The sequence below is a fragment of the Lycium ferocissimum genome, chromosome 1 (genome assembly GCF_029784015.1).
Source record: "Lycium ferocissimum isolate CSIRO_LF1 chromosome 1, AGI_CSIRO_Lferr_CH_V1, whole genome shotgun sequence".
Classification (NCBI taxonomy): Eukaryota; Viridiplantae; Streptophyta; class Magnoliopsida; order Solanales; family Solanaceae; genus Lycium; species Lycium ferocissimum.
This window is the reverse complement of record NC_081342.1, coordinates 3,077,886-3,090,949: the sequence shown is the minus strand read 5'-3', so window position 1 is coordinate 3,090,949 and position 13,064 is coordinate 3,077,886. Positions and strand designations below refer to the sequence as shown.

At 32.4% G+C, this 13,064-nt stretch overlaps 1 protein-coding gene across 1 annotated transcript; it reads left to right on the top strand.

Moving 5' to 3' along the window:
- Positions 1-9,808: 9,808 nt before the first annotated feature.
- On the top strand, positions 9,809-13,064 carry LOC132058534 (receptor like protein kinase S.2). The gene has a single exon (XM_059451036.1). The coding sequence runs from the start codon at positions 10,116-10,118 to the stop codon at positions 12,834-12,836; it is 2,721 nt and encodes a 906-aa protein (XP_059307019.1). The 5' UTR covers positions 9,809-10,115; the 3' UTR covers positions 12,837-13,064.

Here is a 13,064-nt window from a genome sequence, read left to right as displayed (position 1 = left end):
ATGATTAAACATTACAATTACAATATGTAACATCGTCTAAAATTCATGATCAAAATTATAGGATTCGATTGACTCAATATGGAGAGTATACCACTTAAGACTTCCAAACATAACACAGTGAAAAAAAAAAAGATTTAAACAAACGACACCAAATAATTGCAATTAAGTTTTACTAATGTCAGTAGTTTACTTTCGTTAGAAGTCTATAAAAAACTTCTAGCGTTAGAGAAATTAGTAGTAATATCTTATAACAGTATAATGAGGACTTAAATAAAGTGACATGAACGGTAAAGAGTTGTGTAGTAGACCCCAATTTGCTTGGTTTAAACGTAGCAATTGTTATTGTAATTAGTCTGAAAATATTCACTCCCTTAATTCATAGGTATATGGGGGAGGGGAAGAGAGAAATCCCCTCGACTTGAGAATTGTGATTAGAGGTGTCATTGATTGAATTTTCGCTGGTCAAAAGAAATTGAGTTAATAAATAAGTAAAATATTAATATGCTTAAAATTACTTAGGTTGAAATGTGTTGGACCTAAAATTGAAGAGTAAAAACTTACCCACGCGCGTTATACACCAAACCAATGGATGTATGACATGTGTTTGAATATACAACTATCACGTAACCATGATTACTTTATATATATATATATATATATATTCACTTCATTAAATTACTTAACTATGGTAAATTATATTGATTTGATGTAAACATTCATGCGGGTAAGTATTTACCGAATGAGAGCCCAACTCATCCTACTCTTACCAAGTTTTTAAATTTTCTGTTTGTTTAATAATCTAATATAGATATATTTTTTTACTATGACTTTATGTAATATATCAAACAAAAAAAAACATTTTTTAAAAATAATTTGACAAGGTTTCTAATGGGTCAAATCCAGTTATATATTTGTCTAACTTTTAAATGACTGAATTAATAAATTAAGAGGTCATGAAACAGATTAAACAAATTATATTTTCATGAACTAATGTTGCCATCCAAATTATGATCCAGAAAAGGTCATAAATATCAAAAAGGGACTTTGTTGTTTTCTTCCTTTGGTCTACTCGTGATTGATTAGAAAAGGTCAAAAATATGAGAAAGAACAAAAGGGAAAATTGTAGTTATCTTCATTTGGTTTCGTCTCTATCGACAAACTTAATTAATTTTATTATTAATAATAGAAAGAGGCGTGAAGTGCGTGACAAAGATGAATGAAACCGTGGATTTATAGTAAAGTAGTAGGCAACCAACTTCTAACCTAACATCATCTTTCCATTAATATTATAATAATATTGTCTTTTTCCCATGATTATACTCTTTAATTTGATTCGTTAACTCCTAACTTCTGTCTCTCAATTAGAAATGCAGATTCAAAATTTAAAGTTTATAGTAATTTTTTACAAAGCAATCTCAAGTTAATACTCCTTCCGTCTCAATTTATTTGCTATCTTTTAACTAGGTACGAAGTTTAAAAAAAAAAAAAAGACTTTTGAAATTATTGTTCAGAACAAGTCTTAGATATTTGTATTGTTGTAAGTCATCTTATAAAGTTAAATCATTTCTATATATAGAAATGTGACATTCTTTTGGTACAGACTAAAAAGGAAAGTGTGCGTAAATTGAGGCGAGTATGTATATATATATATATATGTGTGTGTGTGTGTATATATATATATATATATATATATATATATGATCTAGAGAAAAGTTGTTGGGTTCATATGAAATTATAAGTTAGCTTCGCCCCTTCTCTCAATGAAGAATTATTATCGCCGTTTAATGTTTCATCAATCCGTATGTGCTTCATCGTTTAACCAAAAGTTTACTATTTTCATTGTCGGTTTAGAATTGAGCTTTGAGGTTTGACGGCAGATTTTAAAAACCTCCTATAAATGCTATATGCCATTCTATTATTCCGGATAACGTTTGCATCCTTTATACTACTATCTTGGTTTCCTATATGGGAGACCTGGGATCGATTCCCTTCACCGGCAGTCGTTTCAGTCAGAGCTTGTCGCACCGGGCTTGCCTAGTGCGGCTTACATCTCTTGTGTGATTTGCGAGCTATTGCACAAATGAGCAGAGGATTCCAAACAGACACCGGCCGAAGGATAATGTCATGAGTTGTCTTTTGAGTTTCAAAAAAAGAGAAAATTGACGCTACATTTCATATTGTAATCTATGACTATGGACTGTGAGTTGAGGACCACCTAAATAGCTCATATGTACTAAATCACTTAAATAGTATATGCTATTATGGTGGATACAAGTGAATGCTGTTAACAAAAAGGCCAAACCCATCAACAAACATCTGTGGTCGTCCACTTCTTTCATTTGAGCACCTAAAGTGGCCCTTGTTCCATTTAGACACTTCAGGTGGGCAATTCCTATTCCACTTAGACACTTTTTGCGCCGTTATCGAAGCAAAACCAACACCAGTCGTATCCTACGTGGATTAAGTGGCCAATTAAAGTAACTCATTTAAATTGTGCTAACTTACTTAAATTGTGCCAACTCATTTTAATTGTAAATTCACTAATTTGTAAATTCTTGGAGTTTTGACCATTAAAAATTGAGACTGTGGTTGGATGTGCCTAAGGTGGCCGCTTTTGGTGTTGATTTTAGATAATCACAAAAAAGTGTTTAAGTGGAATAGGAATGACCCGTTGTTTAAATGGCAAGGTCACTTTAGAGTGAAAAAGTGGATACAAGTGAATGCTGTTTGGCCTAACAAAAAACTTTAAGTATACTACTAATTTTTTCAATTTTTACTTATTAGTTAATTTGCTATTATTCAAAAATACTTATTTCTTTTTTACCATAGACCCGTGCAACGGATAACACAACTACGAAAAACTACTATAACAATAATCAATCTAGGATAACATGTCTAGACCACAATTTTATTTTATCTAATAATAATCCCTTAGTATTCTCCAAAATTAGAAAAATGAAACAAGAAAGTTGAACAAACAAAGTAAAATGTAACCCTTTAATTTCTTATTTGGTTGTTTGGCCCACTTTTTTTTGTTTGTTTTCAAATTTGTAAGGAACACCTCCTTTACTTGCGCCATTGATTTTTGTCATTGTCAATCACCTATAAAAAGCTAACTCCATTGACTTTGTAAACCGCTAAAATAGACAAAAAAACATTCTTTGATTTTTATAAATTGAAAAATCAATTTAAAAAATGTAAGTAGTACTTTATGGCTTATAAAATTCTTCATAATGAACTTTCGTTGAAGATTTGATTTGATAGCACCGTCTAAAATTCTTCCAGGAGACTTAACCAACGTGTAGCTTCGCTTTTCAAAAAGTCTGAAATGTCAAGTTCAATTATGCAATCATGGAACATGCAGTTTGGATACACCGATAAGAGATAATAATCACGGGATAAATATGAAATTATTCACCGCGTTTAATTCAACTTTTGATTCTGGAACAATGTGAATTGTTTACACCATATTTTTAAGTATTATCATTTTTATACCAATGTCTGCCTCGATAAGGTTAAAGGAAAGAAACTTTAGAGATTTTTTAATTTTTTTTTTTTGAAAAAAAAAAAAAAGAAGGAAAGATCATAATATATATTTTCATTTAAAGTCTACTTTTTTAGTTTTTTCAAGAACAATGCAAAGTTGTTAACATTTTTTCTAACAAAAATTCAACAGACAATATGCCTAATCAATCACGTGACTAAAAAAATTACTTCTCTTTTTTTATTTTATAAAAATTGGGTTCTCCCTCTGTCTCAATTATGTGACATAATTTGAATTTCGAGAGTCAAACTTCCTTATTTTTATCGTGAATTCAGACATACAATCTTTATGTATTTTGAAAAATAATTTAAATAGTTAGAAACTACATAAAAGTGCTATAAGTCATAATAATTTCTTAAACAAATTAGCTATAAAACTTAATGAAAAGCGGTGCCTCAAAAATTTGGGGGCCCAAAGCCATTGCCTTAGGCCCCGTTTGGATATGATGAATGAGATGAAATTATAAGATGAAATCATGTTTGAACATACAATTTAGATTTCTTAAGTTGTAATTTTTTTTATAAACATAAAAACCCCACAAGTTGTGAAAACCATCAAAATTTTCTCAATTTTTATACAATCTTACCAAATAAGTAAATCATAGTTCATAATAAAATTAATACGCTGCTAGAAGACTTTTCTAAAAAAATACAATATCAATTGATCAAACTTTAGTTCAATAAAAAGAAAAATTTAACATGAATAGTAATGTAACTACTCTTTAATATAATCCTGCCACATGGTACGAACAATCTCTTCACTCCGAGCATGCATTTCCCGGTTGGTAAACATGATTGGTAAATATATCTACCAACTTATGGGTCTTTTTTTACAAAATATAAACGTATGGGTCAAATTTTATATTTATATTTTTTGGATGATTTGGGATTTCATCTCATGAGATGAAATCAGAAATGAAATCGCATGTCCAAATGCCTACTTAGTGACTTTGGCCTTGAGCCGACCCTGATACCATACTCTACATGGGATCACAAGTCCGGAATTACTAATCCCCATATAAATCTTCAAAATGACACATTTTTCATCCTCCGTAAACTTTTTAACCGCAGTCTTCTAATTAAGAAAATTATGGTTAATGTTGAAAATAAAACTTTATCTAAGTTTATATAGAGTAAAATCAAACGCATGTTCTACATTGTATATATCCATTAAACTTATAATCTTGTCATCATTTAATCTCCATATTCCAATCTTAATATAATATGTTCACAAACTAAACGACCCTTAAAGTTGATAGACTAGCTATTTTAGGAGTTATATTCTAGATTTAGAAGAGTAATCCATCTTTCTTTTTATTCAAGGTTCTATCTTTTGCAAAATAATTATTACATAATTTTTTTTTCTTTTCTTTTTATTTGAATGGTGGGAAGCGGAGCAATGATAGGACCACGCTTATCGATAAGGAATTAAATAAAATTTATTTCGTCACAAAATTACATATATATTATTTATTTATGAATGAATTCTCCTTCAATGAAAGAATGCGTTTTTTAAAACCTTTTTTATGGAATTCCTTCCTCGGCCATTGCAGGATGGTTTCTAGATGAAAGTGAGGGAAAAGACGAGATTATTGACACGATTATAACTTTACTAGTCCATTATTTACAGCTCAATTAAGAAGGATGCTTTGGGCGGTGATGTGACATGAAATATGAGCTGACAAATCTTTTGGGGATGATCCTGATGATGTAGAGAGTAAAGAGTTTCCAAATGGAGAAAACACTACTCATTTACTCTTATAGATAATGAAATTATAATTTATTTAATCACACTTTCAAAATTTGCTTATCTTGAAAGTGTTAATTGTCGGAACTTAATTTTAAACAACTATTCTTAAAGAGTAGCAATACGTATGATTGTCGTTATATATTACTCTCACTTTTTTGTGCAAACAGTGTATACACATAGCTTTATTAGCTGCATGCATCCATGTTTCAAAATAAGAAGCGTGAGCGTGGTCAAATAAAAGCCTTAAAATCAGAATGCATATTATAGTCTTAAAGCACAAAAAATTGGATTCCAGAAGACCTTATTCTCAATTTTGAAAACATAAAAAGAAATAGTTGTCCTTCGCCTTCTTTTACACTTTTTGTTAAAATTACTTAATTATGTTTGGCCTCAAGGACCAGTTCAGCCCAGCCTTATGATGCCGGAGGACTGGTTGAGGCTGCACTTAATAGTCTCACGTTTAAAATGGGCTAAAAATTCTATGTCCAGCCTCATCCATCCAACAAAAAAATACATCATGTTTTCATATTTGAGTTCCTACTAATTTTGACCTAATTATTGACGCAATAAAAGCTCGCAGCATATTTATAATAAGATGTGGTTATTAATTCAACCTTAAGCCGCCTTCTACATAGGAAAAGAAGATGATGACGAGATTGTATTTATTGCGATTAAAGCTGATATTTTAGCTTGCTACTTTTATGATGTTGGGAAGAATAGTTGGAGACATTTGGAAATCCAGGAACTTCCAACAAAGGGTGGATTTTATGGCATTAATAGTTATGTAGAAAGCCTCTACTTATGCTTAAAAAAATTGCAATTCTAGTCACCAAGTTTAAGATTTAAGGGCTTTCGACTTGTGGTCCTCTTATTTTTTTTCTTTGATTTGTTTGTTCTATTAATAATTCATATGATTAAAGGCATTTTTTTCTTTTCAGAGTTGCTTCAAAAGAGTTAAATATTATTTTCTGTCTATTAGGCTTTATGTATGTCAACGTGTTCTCAAATACAAAAACAAAAGTTCATCACAATTATCTTTAGAACGCTAGAATTATGTCCTTTTTTTCTTTTCGATTAAGTGTTTCAACTCTAAATTAAATTTTACTTTGACAATCTACTCATATATAATTGCAGAACAAATTTCGTCTTGTTGCAGCTCTGTATAGATTAGAAATTCACCTTTAAACTTGGAATTTTGGCTTCATATTTTATGACCAAAGTTCCAAGCTTAGCTTTTGCATTTACCTCATTCCAAATGGGATGGATTTCTATCTTTCATATTTGAGTAGGAAGAAGTGAATCACTTTTTTAATACTCTCGCAGATTAAGGTGTAAGTTTTGTTGGTAGGTGAATAAAATGCAGAAAATTTAAATTAAAATAAAATAAAATTTGGTCTTATTCTATTAAGACTAAAGAACGAGGTTTTCTTAATTTTTTTGAATGTTATGAAAATTTCGTATTTTAAATAGGATCAAGCAATCAAACATTAAAAAATAATATCATAAATATTCTAAAAACCAACTTATTCGGTTTAAGTCTCTTTGCAAGTAAAATCGAATCAAACAGAATTATAAGCACATCTAATTCAATTTACAAATTGGCAACTGGTATATGTTAAAGCTAGTTAATGATTGAAGCTCGCAAAGTTGGTGTGAATGAGAAATGGAGGGACAAAAAAAGACAATGAAAGGAAAATGAAATTTAAAGCAAAGTTCCTTTGAAAATGAGCTTTGTACCACATTGGTGGTAGAAAGGGAAAGTTATGTCTTATATTATAAAAGTTCACAGCTCTTAAAGGGTTGATAAGAGGGACTCCCCTCAAACCATCATCGACGCTCGGCTCGGCTTCGGATTTGGTCTGATTGATTGATAATATTTTTAGACCAAATTTATTTAAATTCAATTTTCATTTTCTGATATTTTCTTTTATTATTTCCGCCAAAATTATTATTAATTTCGCGGAATAAAAATAAATCCCAACGTTCTTATTTTTTCGGAAAAGGCAAGGCCTTTCCGACGATCCAAACCTTTTACGAACATGTATTTTTTATTATATAAAGGCGAGGCAATGCCTCGTTTTCAACTCGGAAAAAAAATATTCGCATTACGATGCATTCTTCTTTCCGAAATAAAACTATCGAGTCTCTGTGTGTGGTTCGTTGCCTGATTTGAGTTCGTCGAAGTCGTAGGCGTTTGAGGTACCGCTACTCCTGCGATAGGTATATCCGTTTTATCCTGGGAGGAAGTAATCCATAACCTCGGGTATAGTGAGGGGATTAAATTCCTTAAGGACACACAGTGAATTCTGTGGTCTCGGATATTTCATTGTTTCTGAATTTTTTTCCAAATTTACACAGTTTTTATTTTCTTTTAGTTTCTGATTTTTCCAGTTTCTGGTTTCTATTTCCTACGGTTCTGAACATAGTTTACCAACAGTATATTATTGTAATTGTATCAAATATTTTAGAACAATTAAAAAACAGAATTTCACATAAATTGATCTTGCAGCAGTCGTTGCGTTTGTTTAGTTCCTAAAATTTATCAATTTTTTGACATTTAATATCAACCAACAAAATAAACAAAGTAAAGTTAGGCATTCAGTAAGGAAATTTTTATCATTTTTTTTTAATTAATAAAGAAAACATAAAGTGGAAAATCAGTTTTGCAAGGAAACGAATTGGAGATATATGTGTAAAATTTTACCCACTTAATAAATTGGGTTTTCACATTAAGCATAGATGAAACATATTAGAGATTGAGAGTATTTAATAGGAATATTTGCAAAAAAAATCCAAAAAGTTGAATCAAAAGTGTTTAACAGTTTATTGGAACATACAATAATTCATATATCTAAATAAAATTTATTGACAAATTTAAAATATCATATTCCATCTAACATTGAAGAAGTCAAAAGGGTCAAACTATTTCTTTTCTTTTTTTAAAAAAAATTATTTTTATTAGGGGTCAAGATATTTCGTACCGTGTGTTCCAAAGAAACCGTGTAGCCTTTTAGTATATTTTATCCAAAGCAGTCTCCAGTGACTGATGACTCAATAAATTTGCTTCCACTTTGGGGTACAAGGAGTAATAATTTTTCATATTTTTGTTTTGGAACAGAAGTTTCTACAATGTAATGACTTGTAATACTACTTAATTTTGGCCCTTGGATGCATTCAATTATTATTTCAATATTGAAATAAAATCAATTTACACATTTCAACCATGATAGGCCATTTAAATTCAAGGGCATGTTTGATTGATATATTTGGAAAATCAAATGAATTTATTTTTTGTAATAAATTTTGCTGCTCCCTATTATGAATTATGATCAAATAAACTTATCATGTAGAAAAGAAAAGATTCTTTCTTTGACCGATAGTTGAACCTTTTTTTTTTTAATTATAATGTACGAATTAACTTGCACATATTTCTAATATTCGACGGAATACCTATTATGTATTACCCGTATAGATATCGGATAATTCAATCCGTCAACGCTTAGATAATGAGAAGAAATCATTTACTTTCTCTGTCCTTATTTTTATCATTTTGTCGTCACTTTTCTATGTCAAACTTATCACAATTCCAACGCCCCCTCATCTTACATTCTTACTAAAAACATTTTCTGCAGTTCTTTTCTAGAAAAAAAAAAAAAAATCAATTCTTCTACTGTTCCAAGTTGTTTGGATTTGGTTTTTGACTTTTTTTCGAGAAATACTTCTTGGAATCTTACATATGAGTGAAATTATCGGTTAAAATTTAGACCTTTGGATGCTTCTAAACACATTTTTGAATAAAAATTTGTTGAAAAAAAGTCGTACATAGCAGGAAGACAAACGTGTTTTGTGTGATTTCTGTTTGGAGAAATCAGATTTTTTCTAATCTTGTCACCTAATTAAGACACAATTCACGGTTTCGACTTTTGAATTTAACTTAACATCGTGTAAAAGATTATATACATATCTATATATAATAATATATATCGTTACGTGTTACAACATCTTATTTACTCTTTTTTCAAAATAACCTTATTTGGTTTGCTATGACTTGTTACATTTTACACTCGATATTATATACCGTTATTGCACATAAGTTAAACCATATCCGTATGATGTCTCTGCATAAATGTTAAACTTATAACTTTTTATACTTGTTACTGTATATCATTACTGCACAAACGTCAAACCGTATACTGACAGTGCATAAAAATTAAACTCATTACTTCTTATACTCATTATTGTATACCATTAATGCATATACGTTAATATGTATATCGTCAGTACATAGAAGTTTAAAATTATTACTTTTTAGGCTCATTACTATTTACTGTCACTATCTGAGAAGTCAAACTGTTTATTATCGATGCATAAAACTTAAACTCAGTAACTATTTATACAAAGATATTATGCAACAGATAAGGCCAAAGACATCTCAAAAGTGTGAACACGGTTTTAATGTGAAGAATTTGTCCAACCAAGGGTGAACATATGCTGATGCAATTGTATATATAATTTCTTTCTGGATTCCAGAAACTAAATCTGTCATTTAATATTAGAAAGGACAAAAATGGTTGTGTTTTTGGGTTTTTGTTGTTGGCCAGTTCATGTTCAAGGTGCTTACATTTCAAACCTTGCAACCTAATTTTGTTTGAATAAAACCACTCCACATTCATTAAAAAGCCAAACATATAAACCCCTCTTTTTAGCATTCAATTTTCAAGAACCTTCTTTCATTTCATTACATACAACAACAACTACTACTTTCCTATCTTCCCAAATAAATGCTATTTTTTTTTCTTGTCCTATTGATGAAACAATAACCATGGAGCTCAAACGCCTTTGTTTTGTTTTGCCTGCTGATCTTGATGAAACTGATACAATTGATCATGAAAAAAAAGTTGTACAACACAAACCAAAGAAAAAAATTGAGTCTTTTCCCAAAAGGGGTTGTGGGGAGCAAGTTCTTGATCATGAAAAACAAGTTGAACAACACAAACCAAACAAAAAAAATGAGTCTTTTTCCAAAAGGGGTTGTGGGAATCAAGTTCTTGATCATGAAAAACAAGTAAAAAATGAGTCTTTTTCCAAGAGGGGTCAAGTTCTTGATCATGAAAAACAAGTTGAACAACAAAAACCAAAGAGAAAAAATGAGTCTTCATCCAAAAGAGGTTGTGGGGGTCAAGTTCTTGGTTTTTTTCAAGAATCATTTTCTAAATTACTTGATTCCAAATGGGTAACTTGCTGTCATCAAGATTCTGGGAATAGGCAATTTTCTGGTGTTTTTCATGACACAGAAGGTATGCAGCTAGGTGAAAAAGGTGGTGGTGATAATCATCATCATAATCCAAGGATTTTCAGCTATTCTGAGCTGTTTATAGGGTCTAATGGATTTAGTGAGGATGAAGTTTTAGGAAGTGGTGGATTTGGCAAGGTTTTTAGAGCTGTTTTACCTAGTGATGGAACAGTTGTTGCTGTGAAATGTTTAGCTGAAAAAGGTGAAAAATTTGAGAAAACATTTGCAGCTGAGTTAGTGGCGGTTGCTCATCTCCGCCACCGGAATCTTGTTAGGCTTAGAGGATGGTGTGTTCATGATGATCAATTATTCCTTGTGTATGATTACATGCCTAATAGAAGCCTTGATCGGATTTTGTTCCGAAAACAGGACAAAACAGATTCCCCTGTTCTTGATTGGGAACGTCGAAAAAACATAGTTAATGGCTTAGCAGCTGCCTTGTTTTATCTTCATGAACAATTGGAGACTCAAATTATTCATAGAGATGTTAAGACAAGCAATGTCATGCTTGATTCACATTTCAACGCCCGGCTTGGCGATTTTGGCTTAGCTAGGTGGCTTGAACATGAACTTGAGTACCAAACGAGGACACCTTCCATGAAGAATCAGCAATTTAGAATGGCTGAGACAACAAGAATTGGTGGAACTATAGGGTACTTACCTCCTGAAAGTTTCCAGAAAAGAGGTTTTGCCACTGCAAAATCCGATGTGTTTAGCTTTGGGATTGTTGTCCTGGAGATTGTTTCAGGAAGGCGTGCTGTTGATCTTGCATCTCCTGATGACCAAATCATATTGCTTGATTGGATTCGGAGACTTTCCGATGAAAAAATGGCTTTACAAGCTGGAGATAGTAGACTTGTTGATGGTTCTTACAAGCTTTCTGATATGGAGAGGCTAATACATATTGGCCTTCTTTGTACACTTCATGAACCTCAATCAAGGCCTAGTATGAAATGGGTTGTGGAAGCACTCTCTGGCCAAATATATGGTAAATTGCCTGATCTTCCTTGTTTTAAGTCACACCCTCTTTATATCTCTTTGTCATCTCCAAGTAATAGTACAACTAGCAACACAAGGTGTACTACCACAACCAGCATGAGCACGACGCCCGGTTTCAACTCCACAAACTTCCTCACAGCCACAGGAGATACCATGTATCTAAGTGCTGAAAGTGGAAGCAGCCAAAATGAGTCTGGGAATGGCAGTAGCAGGCGCCAATCGAATAACTTTTTGATGGTTGAAACTCCAAGGGAGATCACGTTTAAGGAGATTATTGCTGCCACGAACAATTTTTCGGATTCAAGAAGAGTTGCTGAGATTGACTTTGGAACTGCGTACCGTGGCGTTCTTGATAACAACCAGCATGTGTTAGTGAAAAGGCTAGGGATGAAAACTTGTCCTGCTTTAAGAGTGAGGTTCTCGAATGAACTTCAGAACTTAGGACGATTACGCCACAGAAACTTGGTGCAACTCCGCGGATGGTGCACCGAGCAAGGTGAAATGCTTGTTATTTATGATTACTCCCAAAGTAGGCTTTTAAGCCACCTCCTTTTCCATCATAGGAATAACAATGCCACCATCCTGAGATGGCGTCATCGGTATAACATTGTCAAATCACTTGCGTCTGCTATTCGATATCTGCATGAGGAATGGGATGAACAGGTCATACATAGATGCATCACATCATCTGCCATCATTCTTGATCCAGATATGAACCCGAGGCTTGGTTGCTTTGCTCTTGCTGAATTCTTGACTCGAAATGAACATAGCCATCATGTTGTGGTTGATAAAAACAAATCAGTTAGAGGAATTTTCGGTTACATGTCACCCGAACACATGGATTCTGGTGATGCAACAACAATGGCTGATGTGTATAGCTTTGGTGTAGTTGTGCTTGAGTTAGTTAGTGGTCAGACGGCAGTAGATTTCCGCCGACCTGAGGCTTTGCTGGTTAATAGAGTACACGAATTTGAGGTGCAGAAAAGGCCATATGAACAACTGGCAGATTGGAGGTTGAATGGAAACTTTGACTCCAGGGAACTGGTGAGGCTAGTCAAATTAGGAATGGCTTGCACAAGGTCCGACCCAGAATCAAGACCGAGCATGAGGCAGATAGTGAACATTCTCGATGGACATGATGGCTGTTTAATGGAAAATGGACGAAAGAAGGAGGGACCAGAAGAATGGAGAACAAGAAATGCTTCTGCTCTGTCCCTCGTAAGGAGAATTCAAGCTCTCGGTATACAATGATTCACTCACCTAAGATGTAAAATAGTTACATGTAGATAGATATGAACAATTAGTCCTCCATGAAAAGATGTCATTAAGCTTTATATCTTATCCCTTTGTTCTTCTATTTATTCATGGTAGTCTATTACCTGTGACAAGTTTTGAGTTGTATGATTATGTTGCTTCTAGTGTGGACGACTTTGATTGCATTGTGGGAATGGAAGAATTAGATATGCAAATTTTTATGAA